This window comes from Heterodontus francisci, chromosome 30 (assembly GCF_036365525.1).
Source record: "Heterodontus francisci isolate sHetFra1 chromosome 30, sHetFra1.hap1, whole genome shotgun sequence".
Taxonomy (NCBI): Eukaryota; Metazoa; Chordata; class Chondrichthyes; order Heterodontiformes; family Heterodontidae; genus Heterodontus; species Heterodontus francisci.
The window spans coordinates 59,013,660-59,039,427 of NC_090400.1; the positions used below are offsets into that span (position 1 = coordinate 59,013,660).

Below are 25,768 nucleotides of genomic sequence, written 5' to 3' on the forward strand. Positions count from 1 at the left end.
CCTGATATAGGGGTATTTTGCCTGATATGGGGGTATGTTGCTTGATATGGGGGTATTTTGCCTGATATGGGGGTATTTTGCCTGATATGGGGGTATGTTGCTTGATATGGGGGAATTTTGCCTGATATGGGGGTATTTTGCCTGATATAGGGGTATTTTGCCTGATATGGGGGTATGTTGCTTGATATGGGGGTATTTTGCCTGATATGGGGGCATTTTGCCTGATATGGGGGTATGTTGCTTGAAATGGGGGTATTTTGCCTGATATGGGGGTATTTTGCCTGATATGGGGTATGTTGCTTGATATGGGGGAATATTGCCTGATATGGGGGTATTTTGCCTGATATAGGGGTATTTTGCCTGATATGGGGGTATGTTGCTTGATATGGGGGTATTTTGCCTGATATGGGGGTATTTTGCCTGATATGGGGGTATGTTGCTTGATATGGGGGAATTTTGCCTGATATGGGGGTATTTTGCCTGATATAGGGGTATTTTGCCTGATATAGGGGTATGTTGCTTGATATGGGGGTATTTTGCCTGATATGGGGGTATTTTGCCTGATTTAGGGGTATTTTGCCTGTCTGAGATCGGGGGCAGTGAATATGAAGGCTGCTGACAGGTCTGATAGTTATGTGGACAGAGAGTTGAAGCGCTCGCTGTGATGAGCGGTAATTAATGGGAGTAATATTCACCCTCCCAGCGTCACCAGCTCTTCCAGAGACGCCGCAGGTTGGTGTTAAACCGAGTTTACTCAACTCCTGGGATCAGCGGCTGGCGGAGAGTGAACAGTAATTTTTTTTCAGCTGGTGAACACTGGAATGAACAGTCAGTCGGTGAGAGTGCAGAGACTGAGAGTCTGAGAACTGTCACCATCACAATGTTACCTTGTCTAAAACCACTTCGGTATTACCGGAACCCCCTCCTGCTCATCCTCCCGGTGCTGCTCTTCATGCCTTTACCCATCGTTGGAAAAACCACAGTAAGTCTCATTTCCACCTCCAAGCCTCTAACCAGACTATCAAACTATAGCTAGAAACAACTTTAAACTGTTTTTAAAAAAAACTAGCAAATTAGATGGAAAAACAGAATGAAAATGTGTGTGTGTGAAATGAACAAGTTTCGGGAGCAGTTTTGGAAATGGTGAAAGGAGGTTTTTCTCTGAATGTTTGTGAATTGCAAAGTGCTTCAAAAAGGAGCTGCGGAATTGCACTGGTTATTTATTTGATCCAAGCAGGGTCCTTGTGTGGTCGGGCTGGCTCCATTGAACTTTTGGCAGATGTCCCAAGACAATGTTCTTTGCTAATCTCCCTCAACTCTTCCCTCCCAATCCCACTCCCTTCCCTGTTGCTTCAAGGGTTGTTGTTGTCACTTTGACCATGTTTCCACAGCGATGCTTATTAATGCAGTGGAATATCTGGTGGTGAGGTCACTTGGCTTCTGAAGATTTTCTCCCGTGCTGGTAACAGGGTTTGAAGGGATTCGACAGTTTAGGACTGTGCTGGAGAGAGTGGGACAGAATCACACTGTGTAACATCATCATGGGGTCATTTCAACCTTCCTGCAACAACTGGGAGAGGGTTGGGCAGGGGGTTAAAATTCAAAAAACGGGAATCTCCTGTGACTGCACCACTTCTAGGGCAGGTTTGGGATCTGACAATTATCCTGCTCTTGAAAGGTCAGTCAGTAATTGTAATATTTAAATGAGGCTGCACGCCTCAGATGGATTAGCAGCTGTGAGAGGGGGTTTCTCAGGGTTTGCGAATCTGCTGGCTGCAGCAGGTTCAATGTTTTTCCAGCACTGCTTGTGGGCTGATTGTGGTGTATCTCCCCTGCTTTGATCTCTCTTGTTCCAGGGTCCGTCTCCCCTGCGATTTCTCTTTCCTGCCATCTCTCTTTGCCCCATAATCTCCATTTCCCCACATTTGGTCTTTCCCCATTATTGTCCCTCCCCGTGATGTCTCTCTCCATGATTTCTCTCCTCATGATCTGTCTTCCTGTGATCCCACTCCCCACGATCTCACTCCCTGCAATCTCTGTTCCTTCGATATCTGTCCCTGTGATCTCTCCCCTGTGATCTTTCTCCTTTGCAATTCCTTCCCTACTGTAATCCCTGACACCCCCTGGGATCACTCTCTTGCCCCCATCTCTCCCTCTGATCTCTGCCCCAGTTCCCTTATCACAGAATCACAGAATTATTACAGCGCAGAAGGAGGCCATTCAGCCCATCGTGCCTGAACTAGCTCTCCAAATGAGCAATCACCTAGTGCCATTCCCCTGCCTTCTCCCCGTAACCCTGCACATTCTTCCTTTTCAGCTAACTGTCTGATTCCCTTTTCAATGCCTCCTACCTGTTCAGAAATCCCACTGTAGTAGAGCCAATATTTCAGTGAGTGGTTGATCAAAGGAACAGACTCCCAAGCAAGAAAGAGGTTTACAGACATGAAAATCAGATAGATTTCTTTCCGAAAATAACATTTTAGGATCCAGTATTCCAGTAATTGGAGAAATGGCGTGTGCTGAGTGGAGCTCGGGAGGAACAGGCGATTTTGGACCGATAGTTCACAAAACTCTCCATCACTGGGGATTTTCCTCATCTCATGTCAGATCTGTTGTCGACTCATTGATAGAGATTGATCACTGCGATTGGTCAATAACTCAGTTATTGTTGTAACATCCGACTAGAAGGCAGACCAGATGGACCATGGATTTTTTTTGTTCTCCAGCAATTTCTAAGTTCTAGTTTACCTGCACAGATTCTCTTCAAATAACTGCTATAGCTGCTGACTCCGCTTATCCATAAAGAGTGGTCATTCTTCTTCTGTGTTCTCGGGATGTGGGTGGTCCTATCAAGGCAGAATCTATTACCCATTACTAGAATGTCCCTGAGGGTAGAAAGAGTCAAGACAGTGTGGGATTGGAGTCACATATAGGCTAGACCAGGCAGGGGTGGCTGTTACCCTCCAGTAAAGGACATTAGTGACCTTGGTGGGTTTTTAGAACAATTTATCAGTTTCTATGATCATATTTCCATCCTTAGGGATTAAAACACCCCCCTCCCCATTGAATTCACAATGTGTCACAGTGGGACTTAAATTGACAATGTCTGGGTTGCTCGTCCAGTGCCATGACTACCAGGCCGCCATGACCTTCCAGTTACCCACTTGGCTGTCTGCAACCTGTTGACATGTACTCCAGCATGTTGCATTTCCCGGAGAGGAGGGGTGGGAGGAACCAACCATTTTCTTGTTCAGTGGGAGGGGGAGCTCATGTTCAGATGAAGGTTGAGCACTGATTCCAGCTTGAATTCTGTTTCCATCAACTATTCCAGCTTTTTTCTGGATGGTCTCCCACATTCCATTCCCCGTAAACCTGAGGTCATCCAAAATTCTGCTGCCTGTGTCCTAACTCACACCAAATCCCGTACCCCTTCCCCACCTTGCTCACTTACCTACAGAGGCTCCCGGTCAAGGAACATCTTGATTTTAAAATTCTCATCCGTGTTTTCAAATTCCTCCATGACCTTGGCCCTTCCTCTCTCTTTAATCTCCTCCAGATCCACATCCCTCCAAAATCTCTGTGTCCTCTAATTCTAGCCTCTTGTGCATCCCTGATTTTAATCATTCTACCATTGGTGGCTGTGCCTCCAACTACTAAGTTCTGGAATTCTCTCCTGAAACCTCTCCGGCTCTCTCTCTCAGCTCGGGTCTGCAAATGAAACCTGACCTGAGCCCGACAAAACCACATTCCTGACCCGGCCTGAGTCCTTTCATTTTTACCCGCGCCCAACCCGACCACCGGAATGTTCAGTTAACCTAGCTTCCGTTTTTCACTTTTTAAGCTTGTGCAGATAAGCAACAAAAAGTAGAACTGGACTTGAAAAGTTGTTTAAAAAGTACATTAAGATTGGAGCCATGTACCGGAGGTGGTGATAGAGTGTGTCTGACCCGACCTAACCCGAGCCCGAATGCCAGACCCGGAAGAGCGACCCGACCCGACCCGAACCTGACACATGTCGTCAGGTCCCGTTGGATTGGGGTCAGGTAGCCATGCTCTATCGCTCTCCTCCTTTAAGACACTCCTTCAAACCTATCACTGACCAAAGCTTTCAACCATCTTCTCTAATATCACCTTATGTGGCTCGGTGTCAAATTTTGTTGTATAATGCTCCAGTGAAATACCTTGGGACATTTTATTACGTTATAGGCACTATATAGATATAGGTTGTTGTTGTTCTCATGACTAGGGGATGCCTGCTGATCTGATTTTTGTTTCTCTCTCCTACAGGAAGCCTATTGTGGATTTATTGTGCTTCTGATGGCTGTGTATTGGTGCACTGAGGTTATCCCTCTGGCTGTCACCGCCATCATTCCCATTTTACTCTTCCCAACGTTTGGAATCATGCCATCTAAGCAAGTAAGCTTCAGCATCAACACTGTTGTCTCCAAAATCACTTCAGCAACATTGAGAATAAAAGCTTTAAAGGTTCTAGAGAAACAAGACTGTAACAATCAGAAACAATGACTGGAACAATCAGACACAATGAGTGTAACAATCAGACACAATGAGTGTAACAATCAGACACAATGAGTGTAACAATCAGAAACAATGAGTGTAACAATCAGAAACAATGAGTGTAACAATCAGACACAATGACTGTAGCAATCAGACACAATGACTGTAACAATCAGACACAATGGCTGTAAAAATCAGACACAATGGCTGTAAAAATCAGACACAATTACTAACGATCAGACACAATGACTGTAACAATCAGACACAATGACTGTAACAATCCGACACAATGACTGTAGCAATCAGCCACAATGACTGTAACAATCCGACACAATGACTGTAACAAACCGACACAATGACTGTAGCAATCAGACACAATGACTGTAACAGTCAGACACAATGACTGTAACAATCCGACACAATGACTGTAGCAATCAGACACAATGACTGTAACAAGCCGACACAATGACTGTAGCAATCAGACACAATATAATCTTCACCTTTCTCCTGAGCAGTGATAATCTGGCAGCTGATTGGTTAGTTTAGAGCCCAATATCATCTAAAACTCTTAACAAAGGATTGACCATGTCACCTCAATGATGCCCTACCTTTCCCAAACTCTCTGAAAAATTGGTTTACAGCCAATCAGAAGGGTTTCTCTACAGAGCTGTTCACTGCCAACCTTCCTGCACCCTACACTGGCCAGAGGCACAGAGCTAGCAGTCACAGTGTGAATGGACATTGCTGGCTGTAACTCGCCTCACTCTAGGTCTTGGCAATGCAGAGAGGTGCTCACCTCAGGAGGGAGGACATACACCCATATGGCTCACTGTGATGTTTTACTGCTGTGTTCTTTCTGTTACAGGTGTGTATGCAGTACCTGAAGGACACCAATGTCCTGTTCCTTGGTGGACTAATGGTGGCCGTAGCTATCGAATACTGGAACCTTCACAAACGCATCGCACTGAAAGCCCTCCTCATTGTGGGCGTCAAGCCGGCTCTGTAAGGCTTCTTCCATCCTTTGTTCAGTTGTGTTACAGTTGACATCAAGCACAGAGCACTGCATAGCATTAGAAAGCTGGAGAACAGGACAGGAAGCAATTCTCTAGCCAAGATAATCAAGGACAATGTCATATCCTGTAGATGTTAAATATTCAAGGTGTGTTGGTGGGGGTGGCTGAGAGAAGGAGCGATAAGCTTCAGCTTCGAAAAGCCTGAAGCAATGTTGGTGAATTTTAGACATGTCCAATCTGTTTGAGGTCCAGGCTTAGAGCACACAACACAAGATGTTTTAGCACACACATGTGGACAAGGCTGTTTTTCCCCTTCTGCATCAGAGATGAACTTCATTGGAGAGTTAATGTCCAGAGGGAGGGATTTCGATGGATTAATGTGCAGAGGGAGGGGCTTCGATCGATTAATGTCCAGAGGGAGGGGTTTCAATGGGTTAATGTCCAGAGGGAGGGGTTTCGATGGATTAACGTCCAGAGGGAGGGGTTTCAATGGATTAATGTCCAGAGGGAGGGGTTTCGATGGATTAATGTCCAGAGGGAGGGGATTCGATGGATTAATGTCCAGAGGGAGGGGTTTCGATGGGTTAATGTCCAGAGGGAGGGGTTTCAATGGGTTAATGTCCAGAGGGAGGGGTTTCGATGGATTAATGTCCAGAGGGAGGGGTTTCGATGGATTAATGTCCAGAGGGAGGGGTTTCGATGGATTAATGTCCAGAGGGAGGGGATTCGATGGATTAATGTCCAGAGGGAGGGGTTTTAATGGGTTAATGACCAGAGGGAGGGGTTTCGATGGATTAATGTCCAGAGGGAGGGGTTTCGATGGATTAATGTCCAGAGGGAGGGGATTCGATGGATTAATGTCCAGAGGGAGGGGTTTTAATGGGTTAATGACCAGAGGGAGGGGTTTCGATGGATTAATGTCCAGAGGGAGGGGTTTCGATGGATTAATGTCCAGAGGGAGGGGTTTCGATGGATTAATGTCCAGAGGGAGGGGTTTCGATGGATTAATGTCCAGAGGGAGGGGTTTCGATGGATTAATGTCCAGAGGGAGGGGTTTTAATGGGTTAATGACCAGAGGGAGGGGTTTCGATGGATTAATGTCCAGAGGGAGGGGTTTCGATGGATTAATGTCCAGAGGGAGGAGTTTTAATGGGTTAATGTCCAGAGGGAGGGGTTTCAATGAATTAATGTCCAGAGGGAGGGGTTTTAATGGATTAATGTCCAGAGGGAGGGGTTTCGATGGATTAATGTCCAGAGGGAGGGGTTTTAATGGGTTAATGTCCAGAGGGAGGGGCTTCGATGGGTTAATGTCCAGAGGGAGGGGTTTCGATGGATTAATGTCCAGAGGGAGGGGTTTCAATGGATTAATATCCAGAGGGAGGGGTTTCGATGGATTAATGTCCAGAGGGAGGGGTTTCGATGGATTAATGTCCAGAGCGAGGGGCTTCGATGGATTAATGTCCAGAGGGAGGGGCGTCGATGGATTAATGTCCAGAGGGAGGGGTTTCAATGGATTAATGTCCAGAGGGAGGGGTTTCGATGGATTAATGTCCAGAGGGAGGGGTTTCGATGGATTAATGTCCTGAGGGAGGGGTTTCGATGGATTAATGTCCAGAGCGAGGGGCTTCGATGGATTAATGTCCAGAGGGAGGGGCGTCGATGGATTAATGTCCAGAGGGAGGGGTTTCAATGGATTAATGTCCAGAGGGAGGGGTTTCGATGGATTAATGTCCAGAGGGAGGGGTTTCGATGGATTAATGTCCTGAGGGAGGGGTTTCGATGGATTAATATCCAGAGGGAGGGGTTTCGATGGATTAATATCCAGAGGGAGGGGTTTCGATGGATTAATGTCCAGAGGGAGGGGTTTCGATGGATTAATATCCAGAGGGAGGGGTTTCGATGGATTAATGTCCAGAGGGAGGGGTTTCGATGGATTAATATCCAGAGGGAGGGGTTTCGATGGATTAATGTCCAGAGGGAGGGGTTTCGATGGATTAATGTCCAGAGGGAGGGGTTTCAATGGATTAATGTCCAGAGGGAGGGGTTTCAATGGATTAATGTCCAGAGGGAGGGGTTTTAATGGATTAATGTCCAGAGGGAGGGGTTTTAATGGATTAATGTCCAGAGGGAGGGGTTTCAATGGATTAATGTCCAGAGGGAGGGGCTACGATGGGTTAATGTACAGAGGGAGGGGTTTCGATGGATTAATGTCCTGAGGGAGGGGTTTCAATGGATTAATGTCCTGAGGGAGGGGTTTCGATGGATTAATGTCCAGAGGGAGGGGTTTCAATGGATTAATGTCCAGAGGGAGGGGTTTCAATGGATTAATGTCCAGAGGGAGGGGTTTCAATGGATTAATGTCCAGAGGGAGGGGTTTCGATGGATTAATGTCCTGAGGGAGGGGTTTCGATGGATTAATGTCCAGAGGGAGGGGTTTCAATGGATTAATGTCCAGAGGGAGGGGCTACGATGGGTTAATGTACAGAGGGAGGGGTTTCGATGGATTAATGTCCAGAGGGAGGGGTTTCGATGGATTAATGTCCTGAGGGAGGGGTTTCGATGGATTAATATCCAGAGGGAGGGGTTTCGATGGATTAATGTCCAGAGGGAGGGGTTTCGATGGATTAATGTCCAGAGGGAGGGGTTTCGATGGATTAATGTCCAGAGGGAGGGGCTTCGATGGATTAATGTCCAGAGGGAGGGGTTTTAATGGATTAATGTCCAGAGGGAGGGGTTTCGATGGATTAATGTCCAGAGGGAGGGGTTTCGATGGATTAATGTCCAGAGGGAGGGGTTTCGATGGATTAATGTCCAGAGGGAGGGGTTTCAATGGATTAATGTCCAGAGGGAGGGGTTTTGATGGATTAATGTCCAGAGGGAGGGGCTTCGATGGATTAATGTCCAGAGGGAGGGGTTTCGATGGGTTAATGTCCAGAGGGAGGGGTTTCGATGGATTAATGTCCAGAGGGAGGGGTTTCGATGGATTAATGTCCAGAGGGAGGGGTTTTAATGGATTAATGTCCAGAGGGAGGGGTTTTAATGGATTAATGTCCAGAGGGAGGGGTTTTAATGGATTAATGTCCAGAGGGAGGGGTTTTAATGGATTAATGTCCAGAGGGAGGGGTTTCAATGGATTAATGTCCTGAGGGAGGGGTTTCAATGGATTAATGTCCAGAGGGAGGGGTTTCGATGGATTAATGTCCAGAGCGAGGGGTTTCAATGGATTAATGTCCAGAGCGAGGGGTTTTAATGGATTAATGTCCAGAGGGAGGGGTTTCGATGGATTAATGTCCAGAGGGAGGGGTTTCGATGGATTAATGTCCAGAGCGAGGGGTTTCAATGGATTAATGTCCAGAGCGAGGGGTTTTAATGGATTAATGTCCAGAGGGAGGGGTTTCGATGGATTAATGTCCAGAGGGAGGGGTTTCGATGGATTAATGTCCAGAGGGAGGGGTTTCGATGGATTAATGTCCAGAGGGAGGGGTTTCGATGGATTAATGTCCAGAGGGAGGGGTTTCGATGGATTAATGTCCAGAGCGAGGGGTTTTAATGGATTAATGTCCAGAGGGAGGGGTTTCAATGGATTAATGTCCAGAGCGAGGGGTTTTAATGGATTAATGTCCAGAGGGAGGGGTTTCAATGGATTAATGTCCAGAGGGAGGGGTTTCGATGGATTAATGTCCAGAGGGAGGGGTTTCGATGGATTAATGTCCAGAGGGAGGGGTTTCAATGGATTAATGTCCAGAGGGAGGGGGTTTCAATGGATTAATGTCCAGAGGGAGGGGTTTCGATGGATTAATGTCCAGAGGGAGGGGTTTCGATGGATTAATGTCCAGAGGGAGGGGTTTCAATGGATTAATGTCCAGAGGGAGGGGTTTCAATGGATTAATGTCCAGAGGGAGGGGTTTCAATGGATTAATGTCCAGAGGGAGGGGTTTTAATGGATTAATGTCCAGAGGGAGGGGTTTCAATGGATTAATGTCCAGAGGGAGGGGTTTCGATGGATTAATGTCCAGAGGGAGGGATTTTAATGGATTAATATCCAGAGGGAGGGGCTTCGATGGATTAATGTCCAGAGGGAGGGGTTTTAATGGATTAATGTCCAGAGGGAGGGGTTTCGATGGATTAATGTCCAGAGGGAGGGGTTTCGATGGATTAATGTCCAGAGGGAGGGGTTTCGATAGATTAATGTCCAGAGGGAGGGGTTTCGATGGATTAATGTCCAGAGCGAGGGGTTTTAATGGATTAATGTCCAGAGGGAGGGGTTTCGATGGATTAATGTCCAGAGCGAGGGGTTTTAATGGATTAATGTCCAGAGGGAGGGGTTTCAATGGATTAATGTCCAGAGGGAGGGGTTTCAATGGATTAATGTCCAGAGGGAGGGGTTTCGATGGATTAATGTCCAGAGGGAGGGGTTTCAATGGATTAATGTCCAGAGGGAGGGGTTTCAATGGATTAATGTCCAGAGGGAGGGGTTTCAATGGATTAATGTCCAGAGGGAGGGGTTTCAATGGATTAATGTCCAGAGGGAGGGGTTTCAATGGATTAATGTCCAGAGGGAGGGGTTTCGATGGATTAATGTCCAGAGGGAGGGGTTTCGATGGATTAATGTCCAGAGGGAGGGGTTTCGATGGATTAATGTCCAGAGGGAGGGGTTTCAATGGATTAATGTCCAGAGGGAGGGGTTTCAATGGATTAATGTCCAGAGGGAGGGGTTTCGATGGATTAATGTCCAGAGGGAGGGGTTTCGATGGATTAATGTCCAGAGGGAGGGGTTTCAATGGATTAATGTCCAGAGGGAGGGGTTTCAATGGATTAATGTCCAGAGGGAGGGGTTTCGATGGATTAATGTCCAGAGGGAGGGATTTTAATGGATTAATATCCAGAGGGAGGGGCTTCGATGGATTAATGTCCAGAGGGAGGGGTTTTAATGGATTAATGTCCAGAGGGAGGGGTTTCAATGGATTAATGTCCAGAGGGAGGGGTTTCGATGGATTAATGTCCAGAGGGAGGGGTTTTAATGGATTAATGTCCAGAGGGAGGGGTTTCGATGGATTAATGTCCAGAGGGAGGGGTTTCGATGGATTAATGTCCAGAGCGAGGGGTTTTAATGGATTAATGTCCAGAGGGAGGGGTTTCAATGGATTAATGTCCAGAGGGAGGGGTTTCGATGGATTAATGTCCAGAGGGAGGGGTTTCGATGGATTAATGTCCAGAGGGAGGGGTTTCGATAGATTAATGTCCAGAGGGAGGGGTTTCGATGGATTAATGTCCAGAGGGAGGGGTTTCGATGGATTAATGTCCAGAGGGAGGGGTTTCGATAGATTAATGTCCAGAGGGAGGGGTTTCGATGGATTAATGTCCAGAGGGAGGGGTTTCGATGGATTAATGTCCAGAGGGAGGGGTTTCGATAGATTAATGTCCAGAGGGAGGGGTTTCGATGGATTAATGTCCAGAGGGAGGGGTTTCGATGGATTAATGTCCAGAGGGAGGGGTTTCGATGGATTAATGTCCAGAGGGAGGGGTTTCGATGGATTAATGTCCAGAGGGAGGGGTTTCGATGGATTAATGTCCAGAGGGAGGGGTTTCGATAGATTAATGTCCAGAGGGAGGGGTTTCGATGGATTAATGTCCAGAGGGAGGGGTTTCGATGGATTAATGTCCAGAGGGAGGGGTTTCGATAGATTAATGTCCAGAGGGAGGGGTTTCGATGGATTAATGTCCAGAGGGAGGGGTTTTCGATGGATTAATGTCCAGAGGGAGGGGTTTCGATGGATTAATGTCCAGAGGGAGGGGTTTCAATGGATTAATGTCCAGAGGGAGGGGTTTCGATAGATTAATGTCCAGAGGGAGGGGCTTCGATGGATTAATGTCCAGAGGGAGGGGTTTCGATGGATTAATGTCCAGAGGGAGGGGTTTCGATGGATTAATGTCCAGAGGGAGGGGTTTCGATAGATTAATGTCCAGAGGGAGGGGTTTCGATGGATTAATGTCCAGAGGGAGGGGTTTCGATGGATTAATGTCCAGAGGGAGGGGTTTCGATGGATTAATGTCCAGAGGGAGGGGTTTCGATGGATTAATGTCCAGAGGGAGGGGTTTCGATGGATTAATGTCCAGAGGGAGGGGTTTCGATGGATTAATGTCCAGAGGGAGGGGTTTCGATAGATTAATGTCCAGAGGGAGGGGTTTCGATAGATTAATGTCCAGAGGGAGGGGTTTCAATGGATTAATGTCCAGAGGGAGGGGTTTCGATGGATTAATGTCCAGAGGGAGGGATTTTAATGGATTAATATCCAGAGGGAGGGGCTTCGATGGATTAATGTCCAGAGGGAGGGGTTTTAATGGATTAATGTCCAGAGGGAGGGGTTTCAATGGATTAATGTCCAGAGGGAGGGATTTTAATGGATTAATGTCCAGAGGGAGGGGTTTCGATGGATTAATGTCCAGAGGGAGGGGTTTCGATGGATTAATGTCCAGAGGGAGGGGCTTCGATAGATTAATGTCCAGAGGGAGGGGTTTCAATGGATTAATGTCCAGAGGGAGGGGTTTCGATAGATTAATGTCCAGAGGGAGGGGCTTCGATGGATTAATGTCCAGAGGGAGGGGTTTCGATGGATTAATGTCCAGAGGGAGGGGTTTCGATGGATTAATGTCCAGAGGGAGGGGCTTCGATAGATTAATGTCCAGAGGGAGGGGTTTCAATGGATTAATGTCCAGAGGGAGGGGTTTCGATAGATTAATGTCCAGAGGGAGGGGCTTCGATGGATTAATGTCCAGAGGGAGGGGTTTCGATGGATTAATGTCCAGAGGGAGGGGTTTCGATGGATTAATGTCCAGAGGGAGGGGTTTCGATGGATTAATGTCCAGAGGGAGGGGTTTCGATAGATTAATGTCCAGAGGGAGGGGTTTCGATGGATTAATGTCCAGAGGGAGGGGTTTCGATAGATTAATGTCCAGAGGGAGGGGCTTCGATGGATTAATGTCCAGAGGGAGGGGTTTCGATAGATTAATGTCCAGAGGGAGGGATTTTAATGGATTAATGTCCAGAGGGAGGGGTTTCGATGGATTAATGTCCAGAGGGAGGGGTTTCGATGGATTAATATCCAGAGGGAGGGGTTTCGATAGATTAATGTCCAGAGGGAGGGGCTTCGATGGATTAATGTCCAGAGGGAGGGGTTTTAATGGATTAATGTCCAGAGGGAGGGGTTTCGATGGATTAATGTCCAGAGGGAGAGGTTTCGATGGATTAATGTCCAGAGGGAGGGGTTTCGATGGATTAATATCCAGAGGGAGGGGCTTCGATGGATTAATGTCCAGAGGGAGGGGCTTCGATGGATTAATGTCCAGAGGGAGGGGTTTTAATGGATTAATGTCCAGAGGGAGGGGTTTCGATGGATTAATGTCCAGAGGGAGGGGTTTCGATGGATTAATGTCCAGAGGGAGGGGTTTCGATGGATTAATGTCCAGAGGGAGGGGCTTCGATGGATTAATGTCCAGAGGGAGGGGTTTTAATGGATTAATGTCCAGAGGGAGGGGTTTTAATGGATTAATGTCCAGAGGGAGGGGTTTCGATAGATTAATATCCAGAGGGAGGGGTTTCGATAGATTAATGTCCAGAGGGAGGGGCTTCGATGGATTAATGTCCAGAGGGAGGGGTTTCGATGGATTAATATCCAGAGGGAGGGGCTTCGATGGATTAATGTCCAGAGGGAGGGGCTTCGATGGATTAATGTCCAGAGGGAGGGGTTTTAATGGATTAATGTCCAGAGGGAGGGGTTTCGATGGATTAATGTCCAGAGGGAGAGGTTTCGATGGATTAATGTCCAGAGGGAGGGGTTTCGATGGATTAATGTCCAGAGGGAGAGGTTTCGATGGATTAATGTCCAGAGGGAGAGGTTTCGATGGATTAATGTCCAGAGGGAGAGGTTTCGATGGATTAATGTCCAGAGGGAGAGGTTTCGATGGATTAATGTCCAGAGGGAGAGGTTTCGATGGATTAATGTCCAGAGGGAGGGGTTTCGATGGATTAATGTCCAGAGGGAGGGGTTTCGATGGATTAATGTCCAGAGGGAGGGGTTTCAATGGATTAATGTCCAGAGGGAGGGGTTTCGATGGATTAATGTCCAGAGGGAGAGGTTTCGATGGATTAATGTCCAGAGGGAGGGGTTTCGATGGATTAATGTCCAGAGGGAAGGGGTTTCGATGGATTAATGTCCAGAGGGAGAGGTTTCGATGGATTAATGTCCAGAGGGAGAGGTTTCGATGGATTAATGTCCAGAGGGAGGGGTTTCGATGGATTAATGTCCAGAGGGAGAGGTTTCGATGGATTAATGTCCAGAGGGAGGGGTTTCGATGGATTAATGTCCAGAGGGAGGGGTTTCGATGGATTAATGTCCAGAGGGAGGGGTTTCAATGGATTAATGTCCAGAGGGAGGGGTTTCGATGGATTAATGTCCAGAGGGAGAGGTTTCGATGGATTAATGTCCAGAGGGAGGGGTTTCGATGGATTAATGTCCAGAGGGAGGGGTTTTAATGGATTAATGTCCAGAGGGAGGGGTTTCGATGGATTAATGTCCAGAGGGAGGGGCTTCGATGGATTAATGTCCAGAGGGAGGGGTTTTAATGGATTAATGTCCAGAGGGAGGGGTTTTAATGGATTAATGTCCAGAGGGAGGGGTTTCGATAGATTAATATCCAGAGGGAGGGGTTTCGATAGATTAATGTCCAGAGGGAGGGGCTTCGATGGATTAATGTCCAGAGGGAGGGGTTTTAATGGATTAATGTCCAGAGGGAGGGGTTTCGATGGATTAATGTCCAGAGGGAGGGGTTTTAATGGATTAATGTCCAGAGGGAGGGGTTTCGATGGATTAATGTCCAGAGGGAGGGGTTTCGATGGATTAATATCCAGAGGGAGGGGCTTCGATGGATTAATGTCCAGAGGGAGGGGCTTCGATGGATTAATGTCCAGAGGGAGGGGTTTTAATGGATTAATGTCCAGAGGGAGGGGCTTCGATGGATTAATGTCCAGAGGGAGGGGTTTCGATGGATTAATATCCAGAGGGAGGGGCTTCGATGGATTAATGTCCAGAGGGAGGGGCTTCGATGGATTAATGTCCAGAGGGAGGGGTTTCGATGGATTAATGTCCAGAGGGAGAGGTTTCGATGGATTAATGTCCAGAGGGAGGGGTTTTAATGGATTAATGTCCAGAGGGAGGGGTTTCGATGGGTTAATTTCCAGAGGGAGAGGTTTCGATGGATTAATGTCCAGAGGGAGGGGTTTTGATGGGTTAATTTCCAGAGGGAGGGGTTTTGATGGGTTAATTTCCAGAGGGAGGGGTTTCGATGGATTAATGTCCAGAGGGAGGGGTTTCGATAGATTAATGTCCAGAGGGAGGGGTTTTGATGGATTAATGTCCAGAGGGAGGGGTTTTGATGGGTTAATTTCCAGAGGGAGGGGTTTCGATGGATTAATGTCCAGAGGGAGGGGTTTCGATGGATTAATGTCCAGAGGGAGGGGCTTCGATGGATTAATGTCCAGAGGGAGGGGCTTCGATGGATTAATGTCCAGAGGGAGGGGTTTTAATGGATTAATGTCCAGAGGGAGGGGCTTCGATGGATTAATGTCCAGAGGGAGGGGTTTCGATGGATTAATATCCAGAGGGAGGGGCTTCGATGGATTAATGTCCAGAGGGAGGGGCTTCGATGGATTAATGTCCAGAGGGAGGGGTTTCGATGGATTAATGTCCAGAGGGAGAGGTTTCGATGGATTAATGTCCAGAGGGAGGGGTTTTAATGGATTAATGTCCAGAGGGAGGGGTTTCGATGGGTTAATTTCCAGAGGGAGAGGTTTCGATGGATTAATGTCCAGAGGGAGGGGTTTTGATGGGTTAATTTCCAGAGGGAGGGGTTTTGATGGGTTAATTTCCAGAGGGAGGGGTTTCGATGGATTAATGTCCAGAGGGAGGGGTTTCGATAGATTAATGTCCAGAGGGAGGGGTTTCGATGGATTAATGTCCAGAGGGAGGGGTTTTGATGGGTTAATTTCCAGAGGGAGGGGTTTCGATGGATTAATGTCCAGAGGGAGGGGTTTCGATAGATTAATGTCCAGAGGGAGGGGTTTCGATGGATTAATGTCCAGAGGGAGGGGTTTCGATGGATTAATGTCCAGAGGGAGGGGTTTTGATGGGTTAATTTCCAGAGGGAGGGGTTTCAATGGATTAATGTCCAGAGGGAGGGGCTTCGATGGATTAATGTCCAGAGGGAGGGGTTTCGATAGATTAATGTCCAGAGGGAGGGGCTTCGATGGATTAATGTCCAGAGGGAGGGGTTTCGATGGATTAATGTCCAGAGGGAGGGGTTTCGATGGATTAATGTCCAGAGGGAGGGGTTTCGATGGATTAATGTCCAGAGGGAGGGGTTTCAATGGATTAATGTCCAGAGGGAGGGGTTTTAATGGATTAATGTCCAGAGGGAGGGGTTTCAATGGATTAATGTCCAGAGGGAGGGGTTTCGATGGATTAATGTCCAGAGGGAGGGGTTTCGATGGATTAATGTCCAGAGGGAGGGGTTTCAATGGATTAATGTCCAGAGGGAGGGGTTTCGATGGATTAATGTCCAGAGGGAGGGGTTTCGATGGATTAATGTCCAGAGGGAGGGGTTTCGATGGATTAATGTCCAGAGGGAGGGGTTTCGATGGATTAATGTCCAGAGGGAGGGGTTTCGATGGATTAATGTCCAGAGGGAGGGGTTTCGATGGATTAATGTCCAGAGGGAGGGGTTTTGATGGATTAATGTCCAGAGGGAGGGGTTTCGATGGATTAATGTCCAGAGGGAGGGGTTTCGATGGATTAATGTCCAGAGGGAGGGGTTTCGATGGATTAATGTCCAGAGGGAGGGGTTTCGATGGGTTAATGTCCAGAGGGAGGGGTTTCGATGGATTAATGTCCAGAGGGAGGGGTTTCGATGGGTTAATGTCCAGAGGGAGGGGTTTCGATGGATTAATGTCCAGAGGGAGGGGTTTCGATGGGTTAATGTCCAGAGGGAGGGGTTTCGATGGATTAATGTCCAGAGGGAGGGGTTTCGATGGATTAATGTCCAGAGGGAGGGGTTTCGATGGGATAATGTCCAGAGGGAGGGGTTTCGATGGGTTAATGTCCAGAGGGAGGGGTTTCGATGGGTTAATGTCCAGAGGGAGGGGTTTCGATGGGTTAATGTCCAGAGGGAGGGGTTTCGATGGATTAATATCCAGAGGGAGGGGTTTCGATGGATTAATATCCAGAGGGAGGGGTTTCGATGGATTAATGTCCAGAGGGAGGGGTTTCAATGGGTTAATGTCCAGAGGGAGGGGTTTCGATGGGTTAATGTCCAGTGGGAGGGGTTTCGATAGATTAATGTCCAGAGGGAGGGGCTTCGATGGATTAATGTCCAGAGGGAGGGGCTTCGATGGATTAATGTCCAGAGGGAGGGGTTTCGATAGATTAATGTCCAGAGGGAGGGGCTTCGATGGATTAATGTCCAGAGGGAGGGGTTTCGATGGATTAATGTCCAGAGGGAGGGGTTTCGATGGATTAATGTCCAGAGGGAGGGGTTTCGATGGATTAATGTCCAGAGGGAGGGGTTTCAATGGATTAATGTCCAGAGGGAGGGGTTTTAATGGATTAATGTCCAGAGGGAGGGGTTTCGATGGATTAATATCCAGAGGGAGGGGTTTCGATGGATTAATGTCCAGAGCGAGGGGTTTCGATGGATTAATGTCCAGAGGGAGGGGTTTCGATGGGTTAATGTCCAGAGGGAGGGGCTTCGATGGATTAATGTCCAGAGGGAGAGGTTTCGATGGATTAATGTCCAGAGGGAGAGGTTTCGATGGATTAATGTCCAGAGGGAGGGGTTTCGATGGATTAATGTCCAGAGGGAGGGGTTTCGATGGATTAATGTCCAGAGGGAGGGGCTTCGATGGATTAATGTCCAGAGGGAGAGGTTTCGATGGGTTAATGTCCAGAGGGAGGGGCTTCGATGGATTAATGTCCAGAGGGAGAGGTTTCGATGGATTAATGTCCAGAGGGAGAGGTTTCGATGGATTAATGTCCAGAGGGAGGGGTTTCGATGGATTAATGTCCAGAGGGAGGGGTTTCGATGGATTAATGTCCAGAGGGAGGGGTTTCGATGGATTAATGTCCAGAGGGAGGGGTTTCGATGGATTAATGTCCAGAGGGAGGGATTTCGATGGATTAATGTCCAGAGGGAGGGGTTTCGATGGGTTAATGTCCTGAGCGAGGGGTTTCGATGGATTAATGTCCAGAGGGAGTGGTTTCGATGGATTAATGTCCAGAGGGAGGGGTTTCGATGGGTTAATGTCCAGAGGGAGGGGTTTCGATGGATTAATATCCAGAGGGAGGGGTTTCGATGGGTTAATGTCCTGAGCGAGGGGTTTCGATGGATTAATGTCCAGAGGGAGTGGTTTCGATGGATTAATATCCAGAGGGAGGGGTTTCGATGGGTTAATGTCCTGAGCGAGGGGTTTCGATGGATTAATGTCCAGAGGGAGTGGTTTCGATGGATTAATGTCCAGAGGGAGGGGTTTCGATGGGTTAATGTCCAGAGGGAGGGGTTTCGATGGATTAATGTCCAGAGGGAGTGGTTTCGATGGGTTAATGTCCAGAGGGAGGGGCTTCGATGGATTAATGTCCAGAGGGAGGGGTTTCGATGGATTAATGTCCAGAGGGAGAGGTTTCGATGGATTAATGTCCAGAGGGAGAGGTTTCGATGGATTAATGTCCAGAGGGAGGGGTTTCGATGGATTAATGTCCAGAGGGAGAGGTTTCGATGGATTAATGTCCAGAGGGAGAGGTTTCGATGGGTTAATGTCCAGAGGGAGGGGCTTCGATGGATTAATGTCCAGAGGGAGAGGTTTCGATGGATTAATGTCCAGAGGGAGAGGTTTCGATGGATTAATGTCCAGAGGGAGGGGTTTCGATGGATTAATGTCCAGAGGGAGGGGTTTCGATGGATTAATGTCCAGAGGGAGGGGTTTCGATGGATTAATGTCCAGAGGGAGGGGTTTCGATGGATTAATGTCCAGAGGGAGGGATTTCGATGGATTAATGTCCAGAGGGAGAGGTTTCGATGGATTAATGTCCAGAGGGAGGGGTTTCGATGGATTAATGTCCAGAGGGAGGGGTTTCGATGGATTAATGTCCAGAGGGAGGGATTTCGATGTGTTAATGTCCAGAGGGAGGGGTTTCAATGGATTAATGTCCAGAAGGGAGGGGTTTCGATGGATTAATGTCCAGAGGGAGGGGCGTCGATGGGTTAATGTCCAGAGGGAGGGGTTTCGATGGATTAATGTCCAGAGGGAGGGGTTTCGATGGGTTAATGTCCAGAGGGAGGGGTTTCGATGGATTAATGTCCAGAGGGAGGGATTTCGATGTGTTAATGTCCAGAGGGAGGGGTTTCAATGGATTAATGTCCAGAGGGAGGGGTTTCGATGGATTAATGTCCAGAGGGAGGGGCGTCGATGGGTTAATGTCCAGAGGGAGGGGTTTCGATGGATTAATGTCCAGAGGGAGGGGTTTCGATGGGTTAATGTCCAGAGGGAGGGGTTTCGATGGATTAATGTCCAGAGGGAGGGGTTTCGATGGATTAATGTCCAGAGGGAGGGATTTCGATGTGTTAATGTCCAGAGGGAGGGGTTTCAATGGATTAATGTCCAGAGGGAGGGATTTCGATGTGTTAATGTCCAGAGGGAGGGGTTTCGATGGATTAATGTCCAGAGCGAGGGGTTTCAATGGGTTAATGTCCAGAGGGAGGGGTTTCGATGGGTTAATGTCCAGTGGGAGGGGTTTTGATGGGTTAATGTCCAGTGGGAGGGGTTTCGATGGGTTAATGTCCAGTGGGAGGGGCTTCGATGGATTAATGTCCAGAGGGAGGGGTTTCGATGGGTTAATGTCCTGAGCGAGGGGTTTCGATGGATTAATGTCCAGAGGGAGTGGTTTCGATGGATTAATGTCCAGAGGGAGTGGTTTCGATGGGTTAATGTCCAGAGGGAGGGGTTTCGATGGATTAATGTCCAGAGGGAGGGGTTTCGATGGATTAATGTCCAGAGGGAGGGGTTTCGATGGGATAATGTCCAGAGGGAGGGGTTTCGATGGATTAATGTCCAGAGGGAGGGGTTTCGATGGATTAATGTCCAGAGGGAGGGGTTTCGATGGATTAATGTCCAGAGGGAGAGGTTTCGATGGATTAATGTCCAGAGGGAGGGGTTTCGATGGATTAATGTCCAGAGGGAGGGGTTTCGATGGATTAATGTCCAGAGGGAGGGGTTTTAATGGGTTAATGTCCAGAGGGAGTGGTTTCGATGGGTTAATGTCCTGAGGGAGGGGTTTCGATGGATTAATGTCCTGAGGGAGGGGTTTCGATGGGTTAATGTCCAGAGGGAGGGGTTTCGATGGATTAATGTCCAGAGGGAGTGGTTTCGATGGGTTAATGTCCTGAGGGAGGGGTTTCGATGGATTAATGTCCAGAGGGAGGGGTTTCGATGGATTAATGTCCAGAGGGAGGGATTTCGATGTGTTAATGTCCAGAGGGAGGGGCGTCGATGGATTAATGTCCAGAGGGAGGGGTTTCGATGGATTAATGTCCAGAGGGAGGGGTTTCGATGGGTTAATGTCCAGAGGGAGGGGCGTCGATGGATTAATGTCCAGAGGGAGGAGTTTCGATGGATTAATGTCCTGAGGGAGGGGTTTCGATGGATTAATGTCCAGAGCGAGGGGTTTCGATGGGTTACTGTCCAGAGGGAGGGGTTTTGATGGATTAATGTCCAGAGCGAGGGGTTTCGATGGGTTAATGTCCAGAGGGAGGGGTTTCGATGGATTAATGTCCAGAGCGAGGGGTTTCGATGGATTAATATCCAGAGGGAGGGGTTTCGATGGGTTAATGTCCAGAGGGAGGGGTTTTGATGGATTAATGTCCAGAGCGAGGGGTTTCGATGGGTTAATGTCCAGAGGGAGGGGTTTCGATGGATTAATGTCCAGAGCGAGGGGTTTCGATGGATTAATGTCCAGAGGGAGGGGTTTCGATGGATTAATGTCCAGAATGAGGGGTTTTGATGGATTAATGTCCAGAGGGAGGGGTTTCGATGGATTAATATCCAGAGGGAGGGGTTTCGATGGATTAATGTCCAGAGGGAGGGGTTTCGATGGATTGATATCCAGAGGGAGGGGTTTCGATGGATTAATGTCCAGAGGGAGGGGTTTCGATGGATTAATGTCCAGAGGGAGGGGTTTCGATGGATTAATGTCCAGAGGGAGGGGTTTCGATGGATTAATGTCCAGAGGGAGGGGTTTCGATGGATTAATGTCCAGAGGGAGGGGTTTCAATGGATTAATGTCCAGAGGGAGGGGTTTCGATGGATTAATGTCCAGAGGGAGGGGTTTCGATGGATTAATATCCAGAGGGAGGGGTTTCGATGGATTAATGTCCAGAGGGAGGGGTTTCGATGGATTAATGTCCAGAGGGAGGGGTTTCGATGGATTAATGTCCAGAGGGAGGGGTTTCGATGGATTAATGTCCAGAGGGAGGGGTTTCGATGGATTAATGTCCAGAGGGAGGGGTTTCGATGGATTAATGTCCAGAGGGAGGGGTTTCGATGGATTAATGTCCAGAGGGAGGGGTTTCGATGGATTAATGTCCAGAGGGAGGGGTTTCGATGGATTAATGTCCAGAGGGAGGGGTTTCGATGGATTAATGTCCAGAATGAGGGGTTTTGATGGATTAATGTCCAGAGGGAGGGGTTTCAATGGGTTAATGTCCAGAGGGAGGGGTTTCAATGGATTAATGTCCAGAGGGAGGGGTTTCGATGGATTAATGTCCAGAGGGAGGGGTTTCGATGGATTAATATCCAGAGGGAGGGGTTTCGATGGATTAATGTCCAGAGGGAGGGGTTTCGATGGATTAATGTCCAGATGGAGGGGTTTCGATGGATTAATGTCCAGAGGGAGGGGTTTCGATGGATTAATGTCCAGAGGGAGGGGTTTCGATGGATTAATGTCCAGAGGGAGGGGTTTCGATGGATTAATATCCAGAGGGAGGGGTTTCGATGGATTAATGTCCAGAGGGAGGGGTTTCGATGGATTAATATCCAGAGGGAGGGGTTTCGATGGATTAATGTCCAGAGGGAGGGGTTTCGATGGATTAATGTCCAGAGGGAGGGGTTTCGATGGATTAATATCCAGAGGGAGGGGTTTCGATGGATTAATGTCCAGAGGGAGGGGTTTCGATGGATTAATGTCCAGAGGGAGGGGTTTCGATGGATTAATGTCCAGAGGGAGGGGTTTCGATGGATTAATGTCCAGAGGGAGTGGTTTCGATGGATTAATGTCCAGAGGGAGGGGTTTCGATGGATTAATGTCCAGAGGGAGGGGTTTCGATGGATTAATGTCCTGAGCGAGGGGTTTCGATGGGTTAATGTCCTGAGCGAGGGGTTTCGATGGGTTAATGTCCTGAGCGAGGGGTTTCGATGGGTTAATGTCCTGAGCGAGGGGTTTCGATGGATTAATGTCCAGAATGAGGGGTTTTGATGGATTAATGTCCAGAGGGAGGGGTTTCGATGGATTAATGTCCTGAGCGAGGGGTTTCGATGGATTAATGTCCAGAATGAGGGGTTTTGATGGATTAATGTCCAGAGGGAGAGGTTTCGATGGATTAATGTCCAGAGGGAGGGGTTTCGATGGATTAATGTCCAGAGGGAGGTGTTTCGATGGATTAATATCCAGAGGGAGGGGTTTCGATGGATTAATGTCCAGAGGGAGGGGTTTCGATGGATTAATGTCCAGAGGGAGGGGTTTCGATGGATTAATATCCAGAGGGAGGGGTTTCGATGGATTAATGTCCAGAGGGAGGGGTTTCGATGGGTTAATGTCCTGAGCGAGGGGTTTCGATGGGTTAATGTCCTGAGCGAGGGGTTTCGATGGGTTAATGTCCTGAGCGAGGGGTTTCGATGGATTAATGTCCAGAATGAGGGGTTTTGATGGATTAATGTCCAGAGGGAGGGGTTTCGATGGATTAATGTCCAGAGGGAGGGGTTTCGATGGATTAATGTCCAGAGGGAGGGGTTTCGATGGATTAATGTCCAGAGGGAGGGGTTTCGATGGATTAATGTCCAGAGCGAGGGGTTTCGATGGATTAATATCCAGAGGGAGGGGTTTCAATGGATTAATGTCCAGAGGGAGGGGTTTCGATGGATTAATGTCCAGAGGGAGGGGTTTCGATGGATTAATGTCCAGAGGGAGGGGTTTCGATGGATTAATGTCCAGAGCGAGGGGTTTCGATGCATTAATGTCCAGAGGGAGGGGTTTCGATGGATTAATATCCAGAGGGAGGGGTTTCGATGGATTAATATCCAGAGGGAGGTGTTTCGATGGATTAATGTCCAGAGGGAGGGGTTTCAATGGATTAATGTCCAGAGGGAGGGGTTTCGATGGATTAATGTCCAGAGGGAGGGGTTTCGATGGATTAATGTCCAGAGCGAGGGGTTTCGATGGATTAATGTCCAGAGGGAGGGGTTTCGATGGATTAATGTCCAGAGGGAGGGGTTTCGATGGATTAATGTCCAGAGGGAGGGGTTTCGATGGATTAATGTCCAGAGGGAGGGGTTTCGATGGATTAATGTCCAGAGGGAGGGGTTTCGATGGATTAATGTCCAGAGGGAGGGGTTTCGATGGATTAATATCCAGAGGGAGGGGTTTCGATGGATTAATGTCCAGAGCGAGGGGTTTCGATGGATTAATGTCCAGAGGGAGGGGTTTCGATGGATTAATGTCCAGAGGGAGGGGTTTCGATGGATTAATGTCCAGAGGGAGGGGTTTCGATGGATTAATGTCCAGAGGGAGGTGTTTCGATGGATTAATGTCCAGAGGGAGGGGTTTCGATGGATTAATGTCCAGAGGGAGGGGTTTCGATGGATTAATATCCAGAGGGAGGTGTTTCGATGGATTAATGTCCAGAGGGAGGGGTTTCGATGGATTAATGTCCAGAGGGAGGGGTTTCGATGGATTAATGTCCTGAGCGAGGGGTTTCGATGGGTTAATGTCCTGAGCGAGGGGTTTCGATGGGTTAATGTCCTGAGCGAGGGGTTTCGATGGGTTAATGTCCTGAGCGAGGGGTTTCGATGGGTTAATGTCCTGAGCGAGGGGTTTCGATGGATTAATGTCCAGAATGAGGGGTTTTGATGGATTAATGTCCAGAGGGAGGGGTTTCGATGGATTAATGTCCAGAGGGAGGGGTTTCGATGGATTAATGTCCAGAGGGAGGGGTTTCGATGGATTAATGTCCAGAGGGAGGGGTTTCAATGGGTTAATGTCCAGAGGGAGGGGTTTCGATGGGTTAATGTCCAGAGGGAGGGGTTTCGATGGATTAATGTCCAGAGGGAGGTGTTTCGATGGATTAATGTCCAGAGGGAGGGGTTTCGATGGGTTAATGTCCAGAGGGAGGGGTTTCGATGGATTAATGTCCAGAGGGAGGTGTTTCGATGGATTAATGTCCAGAGGGAGGGGTTTCGATGGATTAATGTCCAGAGGGAGGTGTTTCGATGGATTAATGTCCAGAGGGAGGGGTTTCGATGGATTAATATCCAGAGGGAGGGGTTTCGATGGATTAATGTCCAGAGCGAGGGGTTTCGATGGATTAATGTCCAGAGGGAGGGGTTTCGATGGATTAATGTCCAGAGCGAGGGGTTTCGATGGATTAATGTCCAGAGGGAGGGGTTTCGATGGATTAATGTCCAGAGGGAGGGGTTTCGATGGATTAATGTCCAGAGGGAGGGGTTTCGATGGATTAATGTCCAGAGGGAGGGGTTTCGATGGATTAATGTCCAGAGGGAGGGGTTTTAATGGGTTAATGTCCAGAGGGAGGGGTTTCGATGGGTTAATGTCCAGAGGGAGGGGTTTTGATGGATTAATGTCCTGAGCGAGGGGTTTCGATGGATTAATGTCCAGAGGGAGGGGTTTTAATGGGTTAATGTCCAGAGGGAGGGGTTTCGATGGATTAATATCCAGAGGGAGGGGTTTCGATGGATTAATGTCCAGAGGGAGGGATTATTGCATCTCTGAATGCTCTTCTGTTCTGTGTCCTTTCCAGGTTAATGTTGGGGTTCATGTCTGTGACCGCTTTCCTCTCGATGTGGATCAGTAACACAGCCACCACCGCCATGATGGTCCCCATCGCACAGGCCGTGTTAGAGCAGCTCAGCAGCACTGAAGCAGAGACAAAAAAAATGGATCTGGAAAATGGCCGTGCCACGAACGAAATGGAACTGGAGACAAAGAGCTCCAGTAACGAAATGGACGTGTCAGGTCTCTAGTACATTAAATCTCCCAATAAGATGTCTTTAATAAGATTGCTCGCCTTATTTTCTCCAACTCCCCAGGCCATGGTACAGGAGGAGCCATTCAGGGAGGGAGTGGAGGCAGTTTTAGGGGGTTCGTGCCCCTGTGAGGGGTGCAAGGATAGCAGGCTGCTAACCAGGGAGTCACAGAGGTACAGCAGGTCCTGGCTCCGTAGTGACAGAGCTGATCGCAGCTGGGGTTCCAGGTTAACAGTGTGCCCCTGGGTTAGGTTTCCTGTTGTGCAGCTGAACATGCTTCTCATCGCAGTCTTCTGCACACAGTCTTCAGCTGTCAGAGAACAAAGTCCAAGTGGGAAAAAATGCTGTCTGTTAATGTACTGAATCAGCTGTTCACAGTCCACTGCCTTCCCGATTTAACTGTAACAGAGTGACTACTCAACACAATGACAGCCAATACTGGTCAGAGTGACCACTGGACACACTGACTGCCGATACTGGTCAGAGTGACCACTGGACACACTGACTGCCGATACTGGTCAGAGTGACCACTGGACACACTGACAGCGAATACTGGTCAGAGTGACCACTGGACACACTAACTGCCGATACTGGTCAGAGTGACCACTGGACACACTGACTGCCGATACTGGTCAGAGTGACCACTGGACACACTGACAGCTAATACTGGTCTTGTGACCACTGGACACACTGACTGCCGATACTGGTCAGAGTGACCACTGGACACACTGACTGCCGATACTGGTCAGAGTGACCACTGGACACACTGACAGCGAATACTGGTCAGAGTGACCACTGGACACACTAACTGCCGATACTGGTCAGAGTGACCACTGGACACACTGACTGCCGATACTGGTCAGAGTGACCACTGGACACACTG

At 48.2% G+C, this 25,768-nt stretch overlaps 1 protein-coding gene across 2 annotated transcripts in view; it reads left to right on the top strand.

The window, feature by feature from the left end:
- The first annotated feature begins 826 nt into the window (after window positions 1-826).
- LOC137346851 (Na(+)/citrate cotransporter-like) overlaps window positions 827-25,768 on the top strand; it is an 81,599-nt gene continuing 56,657 nt past the window's right edge. Inside the window, exons 1-4 of one of the 2 annotated variants that reach the window (XM_068010792.1) lie at window positions 827-982; window positions 4,288-4,416; window positions 5,381-5,517; window positions 24,660-24,874. In XM_068010792.1, coding sequence (XP_067866893.1) covers window positions 881-982; window positions 4,288-4,416; window positions 5,381-5,517; window positions 24,660-24,874 — 583 coding nt within the window. In that variant the 5' untranslated portion in view covers window positions 827-880. Of the gene's footprint in view, window positions 983-4,287; window positions 4,417-5,380; window positions 5,518-24,659; window positions 24,875-25,768 lie in introns of those variants that run through there. The other variant, XM_068010791.1, reaches the window with a different exon arrangement.